General features: G+C 33.9%; 1 protein-coding gene across 16 annotated transcripts in view; it reads right to left on the bottom strand.

Moving 5' to 3' along the window:
- Positions 1-23,832, bottom strand: part of GPHN (gephyrin) — a 725,565-nt gene that overhangs the window by 315,334 nt on the left and 386,399 nt on the right. For 14 of the 16 annotated variants that reach the window (XM_051977840.1, XM_051977841.1, XM_051977844.1 and 11 more), the window contains one exon: positions 19,375-19,469. The exons of the other annotated variants lie outside the window; for them this stretch is intronic. In XM_051977840.1, coding sequence (XP_051833800.1) covers positions 19,375-19,469 — 95 coding nt within the window. The remainder of the gene's footprint in view (positions 1-19,374; positions 19,470-23,832) is intronic. 16 annotated transcript variants of the gene reach the window in all.

Here is a 23,832-nt window from a genome sequence, read left to right as displayed (position 1 = left end):
CAACAAAGCTAATACATAAGTATTTGATTATTATGAACAAGGATAGATAGCTACATTAAACATTTATTAAGTATTAAGAGTTGCACAGTTATCAGCCTAACTTTTTCTCTTCCAGAATCATCAGAGTCCAGTGGCACTCTGGATGACTGGTGATGGCCTGGGACGCACTGGATGATCTTGAAATATTTAATGACTGACCAAACTGTAAGTATTCCATAGTTATAGCTGCCAAGGCCATGGAACAAATTGTTCTCATCTACCCATTCTTCATATGCTTGAAGTAGACATCCCATTAACTCATTGATATATTATCCTTAACTTGTTCTAATTTTTTTGTTAAGCTGGTTTTACCTGGATGTGATTGTTAGACATGCTATAGTTTCCTGGATTCCCATGACCTTCAGGAGCTAATATTCTAATGGAAAGATAACTCAAAAATGGAGATTCAGAGAAGAAATGGTGTTTGCTTGGGGGCAAGATACTGTGGAAAAAGAAGATAAGAGAATGGAGTCAGAAGCAAAGTAGAGTTAACCTTGATAGGGGTAAATATTGATTGGCTCTTTTTTGAAATAGTATTCCAGGCAGGCAGTCACCACTTAAGAGTAATAGGGCTCAAGGCTGAGAGGGTAAAACAGCTGGTGAGGTGGAGGAAAAGAATCATGGTACAAAATCAGAAATGATTAGTGTCAACATAGCATAACTCAGTTTGCCACCATCATGGAGGATGCCCAGCACAGACTCTTAATAAAAGATGGATGGCTGAACAAACCATAAAAAGTCAAATTTTCCCAATTCAATTAAGATTCAGAAAACTATAGATGCTATTAAATAGGAAAAAAAAATCTCTCAAAAGATTTTGTCATGATTAGTCATGACATGTAGTTAGCTACAAAGGACAAATCAAATGGAAATAAAATGTTCTTGTTGAGTCTATAATATATAAGTAAATAGACAGTTTATTGAACTGGTGGTGTGCGTGTGTGTGTGTGTGTGTGTGTGTGTGTGTGTGTGTGTGACAGAAAATGCAGATGGACAATGAAAAAAAAACTTTAAGGGGTGTTTTCTGGGAAGATAGAAGAGTACATCAGAAAATTCGAAGTTCTCCAGATTTCCTTTACAAACAAACCAAAATCATGTCTTAGGGTGAACATAGATCAGTGAAAAACAAATAAGACTTGGGGCAGAACAGGGGTTCTTCTGGGAAAATCCAAGAAGATCTGAAGAAAGATCCTTAGGACTCTGGTTTAACCAGAAGAAATATCTACAGGCTAAATCAGCAGAAACAGCAAGCCAAGAGTCTAGGACTATCTGTGTTCAAAGGGTGTTTCAGCCCAAAGCACAGGAACTTTCATCACACAGATAGTATGGAAACTCAAGGATTGTACAAGGATCATGAGGCCTAGATGTACTGCTGAGATACAGCTTTGGGTGATAAGGAACCAACACACCAGTTAGAATTGGACAAGAGGAAGCCAGTGAAGCTATGAGACCAAGAAATAACAAAATGAAATATAAAGAATGAAAGAAATAAAACAAAATGTGAAACATAAGAAAAACAATAGATCTGGAGAACGGATCAAAAAGAAAATTTAAGAATAACTGGACTACCTGAAAGATGTGACCAAAAAAAGGACCTTGGCATAATAATGCAAGAAATACTCAAAGAAGACTATCCTGAAGTGAAAAAATATAAGGAGAAAATAGAAATAGGAAAAAAAAAATCCACTGATCATCACCTCAAAGATCTCCTACAAGAAAAACACATAAACTATTATTGCTAAATTTTGAAACTCTCAGATCAAAGAGAAAATTCTATAAGAAATCCCTCCCCTCCACCCCCCCAAAAAACAACCCAATTCAAATATGCTGGAGCTAAAATTATAATCTTACAGGGTAGCTACAATAAAAAAAAAAAAAAAACTACAGGTACTAGAATAATAATCTTAAGAACTAGGCCTGCAGCCAAAAAATCATATCCAGTGTAACCATAATATTGGGGGCAAGGAGAGAAGGACATTCGATGAACTTGCAGATTTTTCAGGATTTTGTCTCAATCAAATCCTAATTCGTAAGAAAATTTAACACAAAAAAGTCAACATCAAAGATTAATTTCAAGGGACTCAATAAGGACAAATTGTTTTATGTTTTTTACATAGACACGTAAACCATATGTTTAAGATCTACCTCAGGAATTGGTTAGTTTAAAAGAAAGACTGGAACAGAGCTGTGTGTGATCTGATTCTTAAAAAGCAAAATTGTCTAGGAAAAGGTAAATATAGTAATTATGCTATATGAATGAGGTGCAGAAGAAGAAGAACAGACACAAAGGCATTAGAGGGGAGAGGAGGGCTTGCAGTTGCGAAAACCTACTTATATCAGAAATGGGTTAAATAGAGAACAACACACAAACACACAAAGGAAATAAGGGGGGGAAGAAGATAGGATAAATGGAATATAGAAGGACATGAAAATTTATGGCAGTAGGAGGATTAGTGGGAAAGGGATAAAGAAGGAGGTAAAGTGTGGCATAGTGATAAGGTGGGGACCAAAAAGGTATTAGATTAATGGGAGTGGGATATGGTTAGTAATTAATGGAAATGATATGAGAAGGGAGGCAAAAGGTGAGGGGGAGAAGATAAGGGAAGGATCCAAGGGTAGGGGGAAGTTAAGTGATAGAAAAGGCTAGTTAAAGACTAAAATTAAAGCACAAGAGATACACACAAACACCATAAGAAGGATCAGGAGTAGAATTGATTAGAAAAAAATAGGACTAGTAATTATTGATCTCAGACGAAGTTAACTTCAAAGATTCAATTAAGAAAACTACATTGTTATGGGCCAGAACTCTGTATTTAAAACAAGGATTCTTACAAAGTGCTAATTCAGTGGAATTGATGAGACAATGGTTATCTAGTTTAGCATGGTGAGTAATAGTTCTCTAAGTTCAGTTTAATTGATTTAATCTTACAATAAATAATGGTTTCCTAGTGATATAATGATTGGTTTATACTAAATGTAGAGAATATAAGCTAGGACTCAGAGGCAGAGAAGAAAGAGGACTGGAGGCAAGAGCTTAAGCTCTCAGAGCCCAGGAGAGCCAGATTCATTCATCCCATCTCACATCACTTTGGTGGCAGGCTCTCCTCCTAAGCTTCTCCACTGAAACCAAGACTCCAGAAGGCCTCTAACAAAGCTAGCCTAGGCCCCAGGAAAGGAGACAAGATTGTGAAGGAGATAATAAGGGATTTGGACTTTAATACCTGGCTACTCTTGTGGTGATTATTCAACTAAAAAGAAGGCTGTTCCCAAGACCTCTAAAAACCAAACAAGAACACAAACAAGAACATCATATCAGTCATTTTATTATAGTTTTAGATACATGTCTACATGTGTATAAATTCATATGTACATATGTGTACGTATGTATGTCTGTATGTAGGTATATAAAAGTGAATATATCTGCATATGTATATGTATTTTTACCATGTGTAACTATAATCTGCTTAGGAGAGGTAAGGGGGATAAAAGGAAAAAATATATTTTTAAAAAATACAAAAAAGAAATAACAACAAAAAAAGTTTCATTATGTTTTGGTTTTACATTATAAACCTATAGAAATCACTCCCATTTTGTTAGAAGATTACTCCCATTTTGCAAGGGGTCTTTTGTAACAAAAAAGTGTAACAACACAAAAAAATCTATTTTTCTGCCTTTTAATTCATTAACAAAAACAAATTTCTTGTAACAAATACTTAATCAAGCTAAACAAATTCCCTCAATAGCTTTATAATTTGTATTGTGTATACACACACACACATATATATTCAATATACATATATATGTATATATACATATATATGTATGTATGTATTTCATGTTATATCCTAATCATTTGTATTCAGTTGTATCTCTGTATGTTTCACCATTAGTCATTCGGAATCATGGATGTTCACTGTTATTGTTACTGTATAATATATGTCTGTGAATCTCAGAATAATAACAAAGTTTTGAAGAATTCAAGTTATAAGTACATGGTAATGGAGAGATACATGGTGAGTGTTAAGAGTAGGCTGTATAATATCTTTTTTTTAATTGATATGATCAATTATGGCAGTAGTTTGTTTTCCTTTTTTTTTTTTTTTTAAATAACTTTTTATTGATAGAATCCATGCCAGGGTAATTTTTTATAGCATTATTCCTTGTACTCACTTCTGTTCCAATTTTTCCCCTCCCTTCCTCCACCCCTTCCCCCAGATGGCAAGCAGTCCTTTACATGTTGAATAGGTTATAGTATATCCTAGATACAATATATGTGTGCAGATCCGAACAGTTCTCTTGTTGCACAGGGAGAATTGGATTCAGAAGGTATAAATAACCCGGGAAGAAAAACAAAAATGCAAGCAGTTTATATTCATTTCCCAGTGTTCTTTCTTTGGGTGTAGCTGCTTCTGTCCATCCTTGATCAATTGAAACTAAATTAGCTCTCTTTATCGAAGAGATCCACTTCCATCAGAATACATCCTCAAACAGTATCGTTGTTGAGATATATAATGATCTCCTGGTTCTGCTCATTTCACTTAGCATCAGTTCATGTAAGTCTCTAGACTGTATAACATTAAGAAGAATTAAGTGAAGCAGTATAAAAAATGTCATTAGAGTATCTCAAAAAAAGGAAGTGGCTCCATATTTCAAGACAGTATTAACAGATGGTCAACCATCATGCTCTTTTAGTATTCCTGTGCTTCTCAATTAACTAAAGAAAAACTCACAATATAGGAGGTGGACTTCTCTGGAAGATTTATGGGAAGACAAGAGTTATCCAGCAAAAGAAGACATATAGATAGGTTGTAATCTGTACTGTTAGAAGGGAATATTCTAGTCAATGAGAGAATAAATCCACTTAAGTACTAAAGAAGTATGGTATAAAATGTTGTTCTACATTTAATCTTTGCCAAATTATTTTTCAGATCTTTCAAGAATCCCATTAGATTTCCCCCCAATCTCCCTGTAATTTGTGTTTGAGAAATGAGTTCTTTATCAGAGAAACTTGCTATAATTTTTTTCCTCAGTTTCCCAGTTGCACTAGTTTTGTTTGTGTGAATACTTTGAATTTCATGTGATCAAAATTATTCACTTTATTGTTCAAGATCTTCTCTATCTCTATCTTTATCATAAATTTTTCCTTTGTCTGTAGATTGAGAGGTAGCTTTTCTATGCTTCCTTAATTTGCTTATATTACCCTTTATATCTAAATCATGTCCATTTTCATCTTATCGTGGCTTTGCTAAACACTTTTGCTTTTAGTTTATACTTTATCTAACGCACAGATTTGCTCTTTTTCTTACCCAACACCAGAGATGGGACATAGTGTGGTGATTAGAAGGCTCACCTTATTATCAAGTGAGATATGTGTTCGAGTCTTGCCTCTGAAACATGGCCATAAACAAATCATTCGATCTCTTAGTATTCTAGACAATTTACTAACAGGATAAATTACAATTTGTCGTTCTGCTTTGGTGGGAGAAATTTCCATAACAGGTGTTTCCACACTAATGAAAACACTAACTAAACTAATTTTTTCAATTAGCAAATATATGTTTTCATGCCATACCTTCCCATCTCCACTCCCCCACCTCCCGCCAAAGCAAAACAAAGCTTCTGCTAAAAACACATATAGCTGAACAAAAGAAATTTCTATATTGGTCATGTCCAAACATATACTACATTGATACAAACATATATATTATAATACATACATACATACACAACACACATGTGTATATGTGGAAATAAAAATATATCTCATTCTGCACTCTGCATCTTTTAGCCTCTAATAGAAGTAGGTAGCATATTTCATTATTAATCCTGTGGAGTCATAATTGATCATGCTGCTGATCAATTGTTTGTCTTTACAATATCACTGTTATTATATGAATTGTTCTGTTTCTACTAATCAGTTCATACAAGCCTTCCCAGGTTTCTTTGAAACCATCCCATTCATCAATTCTTACAGCACAATAGTTTATGATTAAATTTGTATGTCATCACTGCTTCTGCTGGTACCCTGCTGATAGCTCTCCACCCCCAGATTGCCAATTTTTGCCATCTCAGAAAGAGGTCTTTTAAAAAAATTATTATTAAAGCTTTTTATTTACAAAACATAGGCATGGGTAATTTTTCAACAAAAAAAAGCAAAGCCTTTTGTTCCAAATTATCCCCTCTGCCCCCCTCACCTTCTCCCTTAGATGGCAGGTAGTCCAATACATGTTAAATATGTTAAAATATATGTTAAATCCAATATATGTATACATATTTATACAATTATTTTGCTGCACCAGAAAAATCAGATCAAGAAGGAAGAAAAAAAAAACTGAACAAGAAAACAAAATGCAAGCAAACAACAACAGAGAGAGTGAGAATGCTATGTTCTGGTCCACACTCAGTTCCCATAGTCCTCTCTCTGGGTTTAGACGGCTCTCTTCATCAATGAACAAGCACTGGTTTGAATCTTTTCAACGATGAAAAGAGCTACATCCATCAGAATTGATCACTGTATAGTCTTGCTGTTGATATGTATAATGATCTGGTTCTGCTTATTTCACTTAGCATCAGTTCATGTAAGTCTCTCCAAGCCTCTCAGAAAGACTTCTAAATACTTTTATACATTCTTAAGAGTTTTGTTTTGCTTAGGACTAATGTGTTCTTTTATTACCTCTCTTCCTAAATCCCCCTTTTCTCTTCTACTTCCTTTTTAAATGAAATGTATTTTCTGTATCCAACTTTTCTTCTTTGACAAATTCAGATAAGATTATTTCAAATGTTAGCCTTTCCTACACCATTTCCTTATACATACAGATGTCTACTTTCACACTCTCAGTTATATGAGATAGTATACTCTAACTTTTCTTTTTCTTCCTCTCCTAGTAATAAGATGTACTTTTCTTCTTCTCATCTCTTTCCATTTTTCTTCTCATCTCTTTCCATTCTTCTTTTTAGGTCAAGACATAATTGAATCCTGCTCAAGTCTTCTATTTTATCAGATTCCAGATATGACAACTGGTAAAGATGGCATTTAGAGGGGCCACATCTACCATCTTCTTCATATAAGAATGTAAATAGCTTATCCTTGTTTTGTCCTTTATTGTTGTTCATTCCTATTTACCTTTTCATGTTTTTGTTAATTTTTGTTTGAACTTCAAAGTTTCTACATAACTGTCCTTCCATATGGAATTCTTGGAATTCCTTTATTTCATTAGAAATCCATTTTCTCCCCTGTTGGATTATACTCAATTCTGCTGAGTAAATCTAAATAGTTTGCTTTCTTGGCTATAAGCATAAATATTTTGCTTTCTAGAATATCATATTCCAAATTCTATGACTTTTTACAATGGTGACTATTAGGGTAAGTGTGAACTGGACAATATACCTAGAACCTGACTGTGACTCCCCAGTACTTCTGATTATTTGCAATATTTTTTCCCTTTTGACCTGTGAACTCTGGATTTAGTTTACAATATTCTTCTGTAGTTCTTTAATTTTATTTATACAGGGATTTAAAAAAAATCTTTTAAAACTCTTTATACTCAAGCTGTTTTATTTTTCATTGAGGACTTGCTTATAGACATTTTGGTGAAATTCTCTTCTGGGTTTTTGTCTTGAGTGCCTCTGTCACCATAATAGATTTTCATAGCAAGATTATTTTTTGTTTACTTATTTTTGCTGTCTATTTCCTGACTTTGGATTTGATGGTGGAGTTGGGTCTTTCTGTGTATTTCTGAAGGGAAGGTCTAGCTTGTTCTTATTGCTGCTTTCTTGGAGTATTAAATGTTATTCTAGGATTTTAGGGATTTCTCCGGCTGGAAACTTGCAAGTTTTCAACGCTCCCTATGTAGTGTGAGAAGAGAGCAACTTGATTGTAGCTGCTTTGGTCTGACCTCTGCAAATTTCTGATTTATATGCAGGAACCCGAAGTTTGAATATGATTGAAAATAGAATTCTGTTAAATTCAACTACTGTCAGTCAGATGAGAAATTCTGTTGATTTATAGATATGACACTGCAAGCCTTCCTTTAGTCTGAGATTCTACCCTAGCTATTCCTCCCCAAGTTTCAGAATGAGGTAGAAGTTGGAGCTGAAATCCTGCTCTGTTCCTGGGATCAGAGCCACAATGCTGTGGTTTCTAAACTTGTTTTTCTTCTGGTAAACTGCCTAGGGCATGTGATTGCTCCTTATTTCTGAATAATACCCTTAGATACAGTCCTTTTCTCAGTCTACCCCAATCTATGAACCAGGATGTGGTGGTAAGCAACAAAGCTGCCAGTTGCACCATGAGGTCATGGTGCCCCATTATGTGTCTGTGACCTGCTTCTTTTTGCACTGTTCTGTGACAGATTCCATCCTTCTAACTGCTTACTGAGGTTAATCTGTGCTAGAAAAATGATTCATTGATCTTTCTTTGGATTTCTCCATTAAGATTTGATCTGGTAGGTATTTGAAATCTGTTTTGAGTTTTGTTGGATGAAAGAAATAATTCTTCCTGTTATTTAGCCATTTTGGCTTTGCCTGAATAGCTTTTTAATTATTTAGGTCTTCCTTTGTTTCTATAAAAATTATTTTGTAGTTCAATTCCTAGATGTTTAGTGTACTTAGTTGTTTTCAAGTTGGAGTCAGCAAGTCCAACCCTACCTTTTAAAGAAGGCAAAACAGGAATTCAGAAGGACTGGAAGTTGCCCAGGTCACACAGGGCAAGTTGTAGCTAGATTGTTCAGGGCCTTAAATACCAGCCTAAGAAGTTTGGATTTTAGTCTATATTCAATAAAGACCCACTAAAAGTTTTTGAGCAGGCAAGTAATATGATCAGACCTATGCCTTGGAAGGATTATCTAACAGCTGTATATAAGATGAACTGAAGAAAGATATATAAAGAAGTTATTAAAATGTCCCTAACAAGAAGTGCCAAGGAACTGAACTCAATAGTGGCTAAGTCAGTGTAGAGAGGAGGATCTGAGAGATGCTATTGGGTTAGTATTGATAAAAATCATCAACTAATTGGATATATCCAGATTCAGTGGAAGGAGAGGAAAGCTGAGGATGATTCCCAGTTTGCAAACCTGAACAACTAGGAAAATGGTAGATAATTGACCAGAAATAGGGATGTCTGGAGGAAAAATGGATTTAGAGAAGATAATTAGCTATGTTTTAGGTATGTTATATATGATGCTGATGAGACATCAAGAGAAATTTGTAGCAGGTACTTAATGTGAAAATAGAGTTTAAAGGAGATAATGGGGATAGATTATAAATATCTAGGAGTCTTAAACCAAGAGATTATAAGGGAATTCATGGTAGTAGATGAGATGAGACCAGTGGAGAAAATATATAGAGAAAAGAAAGTCTAGAAAGAGACTTTGGGGACTTTTAAGCAAAAGTGCTAGAAGATGAATGAGGAGAAACCTGTACATTATATACGTACACATATATGTGTGTGGATATATGTGTGTGCGTGTGTATGTGTGTGTGTGTGTGTGTGTGTGTGTGTGTGTGTGTGTGTGTGAAGCCAGAAGAGACATAGGCTGGGTCTCATAATTTAAATAAATTTAGCTTATAAACTATATTCTTGAGGTTTTTGACTATAGTTTGATGTCTGAACCTCTGGTTTGTTCCTAATCTATGTGATAAGGCTCACTTTTTTTTGTTGTTGTTATAAAAAACGTTCTGAAAAATGTCAACTCTTCACTTGAAATCACCTATGATATTAAAAATTTCACCTCCCTCCCCCAATCAAATTGTTCTCTTTCTGAGAGGACATATTTTCTGTGGTATATTCAGTTTTTTTCATCACTTTAGATTTTTTTCAGAGTTTTCTCCTTCCCTTCCTACTGGTAAAACCATAGAATAGTGTTTTCTAAAGAAAAAGGCAAATACCTGTAATATAGTTCCTTTAAGGAAAGTCTAGCTTTCTTAGAATCCTGTCATTTATATCTTTTAAAAATAATTCCTTAAACCTGCTTATACATTTTATATGAAAATTTATTTTCTTTTCTCTGGCAACCTGAGTAAAACAAAGAAATGTTCTGTAGGTTGCTGTATCATCCATTGGTGATTGGTTATCTTAATATAAATTACCTAGCATGTGATTTAGAATACTGCTCAAAACTGTGCATATAATCAGATTTTAAAATTGAGTCATTTTTGATAGAGAGCAATTGCTTGACTTTTAGCAGTAATCCTTATATTTTCAACAACTAGTATGAAGAATTCAGGTAGTTATTGTAGCATATTTGGAATAGCAATGACTTTAATGGCTCAACACAAATTACAAAACATTTAACAATCTTGTAATTAAAAAGGAAGTACCAATAAAATAAAGATTTTTGTTGTATCCCATTTGAAAGAGTTTAATTAATTTATTGCTTAGTAGAAAGAACTTTGGACTTAAGAATCAGAAGATGTCAGTTCAAATCTTATCTTTACTACTTGGGAAGATCAAACTCTCTCTAAGAATTACTTTCTGATCCCCAAAAGGGATTGTTCTCCTTTGTTCTTGAAGATGACCAAAATGACATCACTATGTTAGAAATGAGTTATAATGTGTCTGACTGTGGCTGTTCAGACTAATATGAGCTCAGAAAGCTCTGCCCCACAAGTTGGATACAAATAGTCTATATAAACATTTGAGGTAGCTTCTCTAATTTTGCATTTTCATTTTCTTTGGGCTAATGTAATTTTGCTTTGCTCATACAGCATAGCACCATCTCTAAAGAGGGTATGCTATGCTGGGAGGTCCTGTGTCATGTATCTCATGTCATACAATCGATTCTAAAGTTCTTAAGAGATACATTGAGAGTGTCCTTGTAAAAAAAAAGGGAATAATGTTGTACTAAATATTTGCACATCATACTACTAGTTTTAGTACTATAAATACACTGATTTATTTTCACAAGCTAAGCAAGGATATAAAGCTTTTAAACAGGGATCAGATGCATCAGCAAATATGATTTCCCAAGTGAGTAGAATCATACCATTTAAGGTAGTTAGGTCTGCTGCATATTCTGCCACCATGGATACAACTATTTAATAAGGGGAAGGGGAAAATGAAGTTTATCTAGTAGTAAAAGGATGGAATGAAGGATTCTAGAACATCCATTTCATCAAATCCCCCTTAGCAGAGTTTGGAAAGCATGCAGTGCTCAAGAAAGACAGAAGAGAGAATAAGTACTTATTATTTCACATCTACTATGTTCAGGCACTGCTAAGGGTTTTAAAATATTTCATTATTACAACAACACTAGAAGGTAAGTGCTATCATAATCTTCATTTTATGGTTGAGAAACTGAGAAAGACTTCCTGACTTCAAATGCAACCCTATACATATGTATGCCTTTTAAATGCATCACAAGAGATCTTTTTTGATTCCCTCCAATGGATGACTGCAGGCCCAGTGCTCTTTCCATTGTGTTACTTAGCTATCACATAGTGGCCAAACAACACTGAAAACAGAATCCAATACATCTAAAAACCTGACATGCAAAATTTATATATATGTATAAATATACATATAGATATAAATACACATAAGATACAGTTAGGGTTGTAGATTTATAAATTTAAAGTCATCCTCATCTTCTTCTTCATCATCCTTACTGACTTAGTGCTTTAAGGTCTGCAAAGTTCAATGTATTTGTTGTCTCATTTGATCCTCATAATGCTATGCTAATATAATAGTTATTTTACGAGTGAGGACATTTGAGGTTAACAGAGAATAAATGACTTGCCAAGATAAGGACTAGATGAGGCAGGGATCAAAATCAGATGTTTCTGACATCAAAGTTTAGAGCTTTAGCTAATAACTTTTAGCTATTTCAGAAAGAACTTGGAAGTCATCATCTAATACAAATTACTCATTTTACTAGAAACTGAAGCCCAGAGAAATTTAATAATTCGTCCAAACTTGTCCAGATAGTAAGTTGCAGATCGTGGATCTGAACTCTGATTCCAAGTTCAGTGCTTTTTTCCACTCTGCTTTGTTGATTTCCTGCTGTCCTGCTTCGTCATGAAATCCTTACAAGATGGAGCCCTCAGAAGAAGAAAAAGAAACTTTTGATAATTCTCTAAGGGAGAACAACGACAAAGTCAAGACCAAAAAAATTTAAAAGTTATTCTACAATTTTTTATATCTTAAAGAGCCTTTGAAAATATAGCCTAGATTTAGAGAGAAACGGTTTTCTCTGTAGCAATGTAATCTATGATCCACTTGACTTCTGTAACTACGTATATCCAAAAGGGGGAAAGAATTCTCTTTATTCTTATTAAGAATAGGTTTCCAATTTTTCTCTAATCAAAGCTATATGGAATGACATTTTCTATGATAGCCCAATTTAACCCACTCATCATTTTTCTTACATCCACTAAACAGCACCAGCAAAAGTACCATTCTGTTGGTTTCTCTGGGTTCACTAGAGATAGAAAACATTTCCCCAAATATATAGTATGTTTTCAATCCGGCTTCACAGTTATCCTTCCTCCCCTAGTTGTTCTTTTTGTATAGGATATAACTTCATTATTGTTCATCTATACTGTTTTTAATCCTGTGATAAAAAATATCTTTATAGTAATATTTTTCAACATGTCTTAGTAATATACTCCTAGGAAGGAGAAATTATGTCCGTATGGTTCTCTTTGCATTTTGAAATTATGCCTGTATTGTGCTTGGGCTAGTACTATCAGCATCTAGGTTCTTGATCTATTCTTTCTGATAGAGAACAGATACACTCAAAAAACTTAGTTAATTTTCTCCAAGAGTCAAGATAACGCCCTCCCTGCCAAGGAAAATTATTAATTATCTCTGAATGACAAGGAGCAGAAATTGGTCTTTAGGGAATATCCTTTTCATATTTTCACTTAAGTGATACCTGCTTCAATCTGTATCTAAATGCTGCAGTAGGAAAGGTAATTTGTCTTCTTACCAAGACACAAGCTAGAGAGAGAGAAAATTAGAGTAGGAAATGCTCCAGATTCAGCGAGGAACAAAATTCTATTCTCTTGAGGAGGTATCAGTAAACTGGAGAGCAAGATATGACAGGGAAGAATTGCTAAGAAGTCATATTTGTGATAAATCATTAAGAAGAAAAGGGCTCTGGTCTTGTGGTTCTCTAGAGCCAATCTCAACTATTTCTGGAATTGGTTTTGACTGACTCCCTTTGGCCCTTTATATTTCTTCCTCAGCAAAGGAATTGCATTGGTCTCAAGATTTTTGCCCCCTCAGTTGTTTTCATATACCTTGTAAAAGTAGCTCAGATCTTCATTACCTAGTTTCAACTAACTTCCATTGCTCGGGGATGGTTTGGAAAACTCCTTTTGGGTTTGGGGGAACCAAGAGGAGGTATTATTGGAAACATTTTGCTTTCTAGTAGCATGGGGGAAGGGAAACTATCTGTATATAATTATAGCAGATGCATATTAATTTAGAAGAAAGGGAATTCCCTAGCTAACCTGATGTTAATTCGGAGTCCCTAGATGGGATATATGAGGGAGAATCTCTAAGGACGAAGGGAGTAGCAGGTCCACATATGCTTTGAAAAGGGCAAAGATTTTGTATCATTCCCTTAATGTGGCTTTCAGGGAAACAGAATATTTCGGTGGGTAAACCAGGGAATACTGACCTGGTAGAAAAATTGAGAGATATCAGGCAAGTTCCTAGGACACTTTATTTTAGACGACCTAAAGTATGCTAAATTACTGACTATAACTTATGTTATAGGCATACTTCTGGTGCTGCTGCTGTTTCTCATCACTACATTAAATCAAGAGAAAACTCTGATTGTCCTGGAGGCATCATCATCTGTGCTGTGTTCCTGACATTCCAGGTGAATACATCCTGATGTTCTGGCTCATCAGCACATCATCGCTACCTTACATTAAGAGTCCTATATATCATCTAATTTATGGATCTAAAACTTAGAACTTTGTCTGGCAAGATTAGAAGGGAAGCAATAAACTGGGAAAACATTTTTACAGTCAAAGGTTCTGATCTCATTTTCAAAATGTATAGAGAATTGACTCTAACTTGTAAGAAACCAAGCCATTATCCAGTTGATAAATGGTCAAAGAATATGAACTGATAATACTCAGACGAAGAAATTGAAACTATTTCTAGCCATATGAAAAGATGCTCCAAGTCATTATTAATCAGAGAAATGCAAATTAAGACAACTCTGAGATACCACTGTACACCTGTCAGATAAGCTAGAATGACAGGGAAAGGTAATGCAGAATGTTGGAAGGGATGGGGGAAAACTGGGACACTAATACATTGTTGGTGGAATTGTGAATACATCCAGCCATTCTAGAGAGCAATTTGAAACTATGCTCAAAAAGTTATCAATACCTTTTGATCCAGCAGTGTTTCTACAGGGCTTATATCCCAAAGAAATCTTAAAGAAGGGAAAGGGACCTGTATGTACCAAAATGTTTGTGGCAGCCCTCTTTGTAGTGGCCTGAAACTGGAAACTGAGTGGATGCCCATCAATTGGAGAATGGCTGAATAAATTGTGATATATGAATATTATGGAATATTATTGTTCAGTAAGAAATGACCAGCAGGATGATTTCAAAAAGGCCTGGAGAGACTTACATGAACTAATGCTGAGTGAAATGAGCAGGACCAGGAGATCATTATATACTTCAACAACAATACAATATGATGATCAATTCTGATGGACGTGGCCATCTCTAGCAATGAGATGAACCAAATCAGTTCCAATAGAGCAGTGATGAACTGAATCAGCTACACCCAGTGAAAGAACTCTGGGAGATGACTAACCATTACATAGCATTCCCAATCCCTCTATTTTTGTCCACCTGCATTTTTGATTTCCTTCACAAGCTAATAGTACACTATTTCAAAGTCCGATTCTTTTTGTACAGCAAAATAACTGTTAGGACATGTATACTTATATAGTATTTAATTTATACTTTAACATATTTAACATGTATGGTCAACCTGTCATTTTGGGGAGGGGATGGGGGGAAGGAGGGGAAAAATTGGAACAAAAGGTTTGGCAATTGTCAATGCTATAAAATTACCCATGCATATAACTTGTAAATAAAAAGTTATTAAAAAAAAAAGAAAAGAAAAGGAAATGAAATGAGGCAGAATGAACTATTGTATTTAAAAACTTTTTATGAATTTAACATCAATATGAACATGTATATATGCTACCAAATTAAATAACATGTAAATGCTTTACAAATTTTAAAGTGCTATTATTACGGATGTTTTCATATAGAAAGAATAGAAAAAGGAAATTATTAATGAAATGTGAATATATAATATAATGAATGTGAATATTTATATACCCTTTGTTTTCTTTTAAGTAAGAACAGAGGTTTTTAATATTTGTGTGTGTGTCATGGTTGACTTTGGCAGGTTAGCAAAATCTGTGCATCCTTTTTCAGCAAAATGTTTTAAATGAATAAAACATAATACATAGGATTACAAAGGAAACCAATTATATTGAAATACAATTATTATTGTTATTATTAAAAATGTTCATGGATCCCAGGACAAAAACCCCTATTGAATCTTATTAAATTTAACACAGTAGTACCAAAAAAAAAAAAAAAAAAAAAAGAACTTTGTCTGGGATTTGGAGGTTTTTGGTCTTCCTCCATGTTTTTTCTCTTTCCATTTGTTTTTTGGTGACTCTTAGGAAACTGTTTTTTATTCTTTTTCCTCCCTATTTTGGAAAGATTGTACAGTAAAGTCCCAGATAAAATTTAAAGATAGAAGGTCCTCTTCAAGATCCTTAAGTCTTTGCCACCAGAGGGAACTATGTTCCCTTCAACAGGGATCATTAGTTTTCTGAAAAGGCAACAAAGCCATCCCTGGATTTCCTAATACTAATCCTAAAAGCACATGAAAATCTCATCTACAAGAAGTCGTCTCCAGATGGATTTCTAAAAACCACAGAAGTCATCATATTCTTCATCATATCCTGCTCTGATGACCTCTTGTATTTTCATATGGAGAAGAATGGAATGGTGCATTCAGAGGACTTAAGTGATACTGTATTCTTATTGCATATTCCTGATGTGTCAGGGCAAGATGAACCTCCTTTTGTTAACTGTTTAATGACTCTGAGAGCCTCATTTTATCCCCAAACTGAATCTATATAGGAGACTGGTGTCAAACTGATCTCTATTATCCAGTCATATAAATATTTTGTGGTAGAGTTAGAACTTGAACTTAGGTATTTCTGACCCTAAGGTCAGTTCTCTATCCATTATACTCTGCTAAATACATATATTTATAATGTATTTGTATACACATATGTTTATATATCCATATCTATCTATATATACAGTGGTTAGGTGGTGAAGTGGATAGAGTTTCAGATATGGATTTCCAATCTTGTCTCAGACGCTTACTAATTGTATGATTCTGGGCAAGTTACTTAACCATGTTTACCTCAGTTTCTTCATCAGTAAGATAAGGTGGAAGAGGAAATGGCTCCAGTATTTCTGCCAAGAAAACCCCAAATGGAGTTATGAAGAGTTAATAATGACTGAAAATAATTGAATAACAATAACAATAAGAGACAGAGAAAGGAACTATAACTTGATCAGAATTAGGAAGATCTGGATTCAAGGCCTCCCTTTGACATATTAGTTACCATTCTGGGCAAATCCCTTAACCTTCTGGTGCCTCAGGTAATTCCCTAAAATAATAACCAGTTCATCTGCACTGCCAGAGAAAGTCAGATGGACAGACATATATTCTTGTCTGTAAACAGACTTGTGATTTCATTGTTTTAGTGAGTTACTAATGAGGAATTTTCTTTCACACAAACATGCATGTTTGTATTTACACATATATATATGGAAATCTACATATGTGCATAGAGAATGATTTTAGACTTTGATGGCCCTTTAATGCTCTTCTTATCCAATCTCTCACCAGTGCCAGAAACTGTATTGACAAGATGATTAGCCAAATTCTTCTTATCTCAGCACTTAGATTATAAACTTCTTAAGAGGTTGGAAGAGATATTATTATTCTTTGTAATGAAAATGGATGATGAGTTTGAGAAATAGATCGTAGACAGAGATATGATATAGAAATGATAAGACAGAGAGCAGTTGATAAATTACAAAGGTGGATAATGTGACTAATGAACTGCTAATGTAGAACTGTACCTAAATAACAACCAGAAAACTGTGGAAATTTTGCAATGAACTGCCCCTGATATGTAAGTATAGATATAGAGAAGAAAAACATAGTGTAGTTTGACCAGAATTTTGAGGAATAAAAATTTCAGAGTTTAAAGAGAAGATGGGTAGCCTGAAAACTTAAAACCATAGAGGAAGTTCTCTCAAGAATAAAATTCTGATGAGAAAAGCAAACAATTCCATTGAGGAAAAAAGAGCTTTCTAAGTGTCAACTTTCATTTTTATGGAGTTTTCAGTTTTATAAAGTGCTTCACTTTACAACAACCTTGTGAGGTAAGTATTTCCAAGTATTATTATGTGCAAACTTAATATAAACAAAGTATATATCTGCAAACTTAAGAATCAAAGAAGATAAATGATCTGCTCATTTAACAGTTAAGTATATGAAATAGAATGAAAACTCAGATTCTTTGACTCCAAATACAGCAAACTATTAACTTTTCCACACTGCCTTTCAGTCTTGCACTAAAGACATTAATATGAATATTTATGGAATTAAACAAATTAAGTTTTAAAAGACTTATAATTCAGTTTTATTTGACATTTCTTTTTGTTCTTTCTTTAAATATAGAAATGCTCATTTGTATTTGTAAAGTTCAGAATAATAAATGAAAAAAAAAAAAGAAGACAAGTAGCAGAAAATGAAGCGAAGATTAAGTAACAAATAATAAACATAAAAACTTAGGCAGTGACCTGCAATAGTGTTAAAAATGCTAATGTTTTCCTGGAAACAAATGTTAAGGACATCAAAAAGGAATTTTTAAAAAAGTTATGTTAGAAATAAGAGGAAGATCAAAGAAGGAATAAGCCCATCGGACACAGAGAGCAATGATAATAGATAATGGAGAAATGATTATTAATAACCAATATCTTAAAGAGATTTAGAGTTCCAAGTTCTGCTTCCAAAGTTCTGACTTTAAGTTCAGTTTTATTGTAGGACATTACAATAATGAGATTGCATTAACTTTTTAAAATTTGGTCAGACCCCAACCAAGGAATTCTTTCAAGGAATTTAATCTAGAGTAGGAGAACCTACTGTTTCTATTCCAGCTAGAATGGGGACAGAATCTTTAGTCTAGATAGCCCAAAGCTGGGGGTGGTCTGGGGATAGCTGAGGATAGTCTGAATAGAAATAATAAATCCCACTAATCACCTATATAAACTGAGCTCTGCTGCCATGATGGTCTTTGGTTTGAAAGAGACAAAGAACTATCCTTTTATTAGTAATATGCTGGCCTAATTAACAAAATGATTAATTTACCCAGAAACTATATTTCTTGAACCTTTTTAAATGTCACAATGGAGAGAACTACTCAAATATAATTTAGCTTTTTTTCTCTATCTAGAATGACTTTTGCAATCAAAGGGTTTTTAAAATATCCTTAATAGATAATCTGAAACCCAAGAAAAGTGAAATCCCATTCTCATTGTGAAAAAATGAATTGGTTAATGACTTCACTAACCACCTTGATCTGATCAAACTCCCCTATTATCCAGAAGAGGATAGACTGACCTGGGAATCAGAATCAGATAAGCAAGAAGCAAACTGAGCATTCCTTAAGCTGAATATATCAGCAATCCCTTGTTGAACTCAGAATTCCCCCTCTGCTGTGCTACAAAAAACAACTCAGATTAGTTCATATCCATCCCCATTCCTATGATAAAATCTAATAAGGCTCCAATACAACTTCTGAGTAAGTCCCAATCCTCACCCTTCCCTCATCTGTAATTAAAAAAAAAAAAAAATAGCTGTAGCCAATTAGGTCTTGACTTTGTCCACATCTGGGGTATCAATGACTCAGGTCTGAAAAATCTGTGAAGAGGAGAACTAATTGTAACTATATCAGAGGCAACAAGCAGTCTTTTCATTTCCACTGGCCCTGACTAGATGTGCAATTGTGGGTATCACAATAAAAACAAATAGAACCAAGGGCATATGTCTAGCATTATATTTGTGCCAAGATGATCAATGTTTGGCTATAGAGCAGATCTGAAGAGGTTCCTGAAGAGGAACCAATCATCTTACTCACCTGGACAGATCTGGGTATAGTGCTTGCTTGTTGCCTAAGTTCTATGAACTAATCTTTTGCCACCCAATAATAGATGGAAATTGTAATCTTTGCAACATGTTAGTTACTTTCTTACCTAGATAGCATGCCCAGAGGTGTAACATTAAGTGATCCCATCAGCATTGCAAGGGCCATCCCTGGAGCTTCCCGTTCTATTACTTCTTTTGTAGCCTGTAATTAAAGATTAAACAGCACACTGAGTGAGATTAACTAAACTGGGGGAATGGGGGAGGTAAGAGAGGGGGGAATGAAACTCATTTGAAAATTAAAACCTAACTTTCCTTCCAAAAACATTTGTATTTTTTGAAAAAAGTATCATTTGTTCAATGTCTAACTGTCTATGGCAGGGATATGAAAAATATAGTGAGCAATATTACTAGCACAGAGACTACTTCCCTGTCAGGCCTTTTTTCTATAATAAAAAAATTACTTTCTTCTAAATCTAATTTTAAAAAACCTAAAAATTCCAAAGAATAACTCAAAATAATGTAATCAATCTGAGCATATCAAAAGCTTTCTAAAAAAAAATTTAATTTAAATTAATTTAAAGACCAGCATCAAACATATTCAGATTTTCAGAAGGCCAGAAATCTGGGATTCTTAGATTGATTTCCTAAAGGGATAAGGCCTACATCTGATTTCAAATGATATGGAGAAATCTCAGATAAGGAAACTCCCTTTACCAATGTAAATTAGTCCCTTTTCTTCAATTTATAATCTTAAAAAGTTGACTTAGAGTATTTGCTTGGAATAGTATCATACAATAAGAGTACACATTAAGAGATGGAACATGAATTCAGGTCTTCTTGGCTCTTTATCCATTATGTGATGGTAGCTTTGTGTAAAATAATTTAAAAAGCAATCATAGACTCAACTCAGAGGTTTTTTGAGGTCCTTTGATTATTTACTGATAGGGCTCAAAAAGATATGAAAAAATAATCTAGAGTGAGTGTCATTCTGGGGCCCATAACTGCTCAGTACAACCTGGATGATATTAAAATGCAACAGAAATGTTAACAAACAATACATTTCTAACTTGATATCACTGATCTAGATCATTTCCTTTGTTATAGTAGAAGAAAAATTCTAAAATTTACCTTTCTCCATATTCTTCAACAGGTATCTGATGCATACAGAAAAGCATTTATTAAATGCTTACCATGTACCAGATACTGTGCTAAATGGTGGGGATACAAAGAAAGGCAAAAACTCAAAATTCCCTGCCTTCAATGAGATCTTATGATCTCCTATAAAGGAGCATCTTTGTGTAGTCCTAGTATAATTTTTCTACAATGAGACAATATGTAAATAAAAAAGTACACATACAATATAAGCCAAGTATAGAGAAGAAGTCTCAGCTAGAGAGAACTAGGAAGACCTATAGGAGGCCACATCTAAGGAGTCTTGAAAGAAGTTAGAGATGTCAAGAGTGGAAATGAGGAGCTAGCACATTCCAAATACAGGACACAATCAATGCAAAGGAAAATGAAAATAAGAGATGAGAATTTGTATGTGAGCAACTGGAATGCAGAGTGCATGTAGCAAAGTTAAGCGTGAGAATGCTAGAAATGTAGAAAAAGGTCAGAATGTGAGGAGACATTAATTGACAAAGAGAAAACTTTAGGAAAACTATTCTATCAGGTGTGTGGAGGACAGATTGCAGAGAGGAGAGACTTGGAGCAGGGTGACCAAATAGAGGGCCACAGGAGATGTGTTGGTGAGAGTCAACACCTAAATTAAAGTGAAATGTGATAGAGGTAGAAATAAAAAATTTGATAAGTTTAGGATCATTTAGACATGATTTAGTCTGATCTCGTAGTCCTGCTAGAAATGAGAAGGAAAAAATATAGGAAACAAACTTACAAAATAGAGAATTTCACTAGATAATCAATTAACAAGCATTTATTAAGTGCCTACCATATGCTAGGCAATGGGGACAGAAATACAATAAATGAAACATTTTCTTTTTGCAAGGAATTCACCTTCTAATGGGGAAAAGAAAGGAAAGGAAAGGAACTGGACAAATCATGGTAGAAGTCAAAAAGAGTGTGATATTTCTGCGGTGAGGATGGAGAGATTGGTCCCAAATCTGGTCCCAAATCACACACTTAGATTCAGATTAAGTTGTTTGGCAAAACAATTGAAATATATCATTTGTTTTATGTAAAACAGAAACTGAAGTTAATTTATAACTTAATAGGCAATAAAATGAGTTAGGGACAGCAATGTTCTTTATAACTCTAAAACTAAAATATATGATCTATGAATTATGATCATTGGTTCGTTAGTTCATAAGATTTTCATATCATATGTGGAAGAATACTGGAATCAGGATGGATAGTTGAAAGAGATCTCAGGTCCATTCAGTCTAACTCCTTGCATTATAGCTGAGGGCACAAGAAGCTCAGTGATTTGCCAAAATTAATAAAGACAACAGCAAGGATTTAAAGTGAGGTCCTTGGACTCCAAATCTAGCACCTCTCTAGTATACCTTTCTATCTCCTACCATCACTATGCAAATATGACTTGAGTTCATGCATCAATTTTGACATTTTCTACTGTCATGGGTAATTCACACACCACTATGAACCTCAGTTTCGTTCTCTAGAAGGAGGGATAATGAAACCTATACATTATACCTTTACTGGTATAATGAAAGCACTAGATTACTGTTAATTAAATTAACAATCATTATAATTTAACTTTTCAAACTCTAATATAATATAGGCTAATGCAATACTAAGCAAAATCAAAAGTTTCAAAATAAAATAGACAAGAATAAAAGCTAACTCAGCCCCAGAATGTAACATTTTTAGGGAAAGAGGATAATTTTAAGAGGTTATATGTAGAAAGGTATAGGAAGTAAGTTTAGGGAGTCAGTAATCAAGAGAATTCCTTAATTCTTTTTGATTTTTTATAGAAGATAGGTGGTATCTTTAATTGTGGGAATAAATCACTTTCATTTCAATGTACAAATAAAGTTGTTGATATTAATTTATTACCTAGCTCATCCTCCCTCATTTCACAAATCTAACCAATCTGGTATGGTTCTAATAAAAATTACAGAAGCCATGATGGCAGTATTTAGATTTTCAAGATACACCTACTGTAAGACATACATAATTAAAATGATTTTTCCAGGACCACAGTCAGGATAGTCAGTGGCAGTCAGGATAGCAAGATAGTAGGATAGCACTTGGAACTCCTGGTCCCTAACTTTTTTTCCCCTTAAAGAACACCATCTTCCAGACTACTCTTAGTTGTATTTTTAGAATCAATGGGATAGTTTTATTTTAATAAAAAGTAAACAAAACAAAACAAAACAAAAAACCCCCAAAACAAAAAACTACAACACACACCTGGGAAGTTAGAAGACTTTAACAACAGTGAACATAGAAGGGAGAATTAAAAGTTTCATTATATACTACCTTGATAAATCCCCAAATATGGTATATAACATGTTCTTCCTCCCCTACTCTACCTAATGACCTCTGGCTTCTTATACATCACTTAAAATTTCTTCTCTTCCTGTAAGCCTCCCAAACTTTCTTAAAGCCAGTACCTTCCTTTTATTACTTATATTCTATTTCTGTATAAGGCTTGCTTTGTATATATTTGCATGCTATCTCCCTCATTAGATTGAAAGTTCCTTGAGAATGCATTCGATTTTTTGCCTCTTCTTATATCCCCAGTTGTTAGTATAGTACTGGCATATGGTAGATGTTTTATAAATGTTTACTGAATTGAACATGGTATAGCTTATGATAAAATTAAATAAACTGACCAGAGAAGAGGAGATATCTAAACCAAGCTTCTTAAGGAATGTAATCAGTCAGATAATGGAAACAGATCTAATATGAAATTTTAGGAAGTTAAATGAAAATCTGAGAGAAGGTAAGGAGAATTAGGGAAGGAAAGGAAGGGGAATTAGGATCAATTTTGGATCTTTTAAATAAATAATAGAAAAAGTGACTATGTAAAGAATATGTAAGCTTATGTATATTATTATTATTTTTTCTTTTTTAATAGTTTCTTATTTTCAAAATATATAAAAAGATAGTTTTCAATGTTTACTGTTGTAAAACCTTGTGTTCCAAATTTTTTCCCTCCCTTGCCCCCTAGTCCTCCCCCAGACTGCAAGCAATTCAATATATGCTAAACATGTGCAATTCTTCTATACATATTTCCACATTATCATGCTGTACAAGAAAAACCAGATCAAAAAGGGAAAAAAATGAGAAAGAAAAAAAAAAAAAGGAAGCAAAGAACAACAAAAAAAAATGAAAATACTATGTTGTAATTCACATTCAATCTTCACAATCCTTTTTTTTTTTTTTTTGGATGCAGATGGCTCTCTCCATTTATGTATATTATTATTGAGACAAACCCTCAAATTGATTTTATGATTACACTGCAATAGGCAAGAAGCATGACCACTCTAGCCTTAAAGAATTTAGGCCTATCAAAAAGGAGAAAAGTTTTAATGAGGAAATAAATAAATCTATCTGGACTTAATAGGTAATGCTTTTAGCTG

The sequence above is a fragment of the Antechinus flavipes genome, chromosome 2 (genome assembly GCF_016432865.1).
Source record: "Antechinus flavipes isolate AdamAnt ecotype Samford, QLD, Australia chromosome 2, AdamAnt_v2, whole genome shotgun sequence".
NCBI lineage: Eukaryota > Metazoa > Chordata > Mammalia > Dasyuromorphia > Dasyuridae > Antechinus > Antechinus flavipes.
Note: the sequence above shows the minus strand (reverse complement) of the source record. Positions and strands in the feature narration are given on the sequence as shown.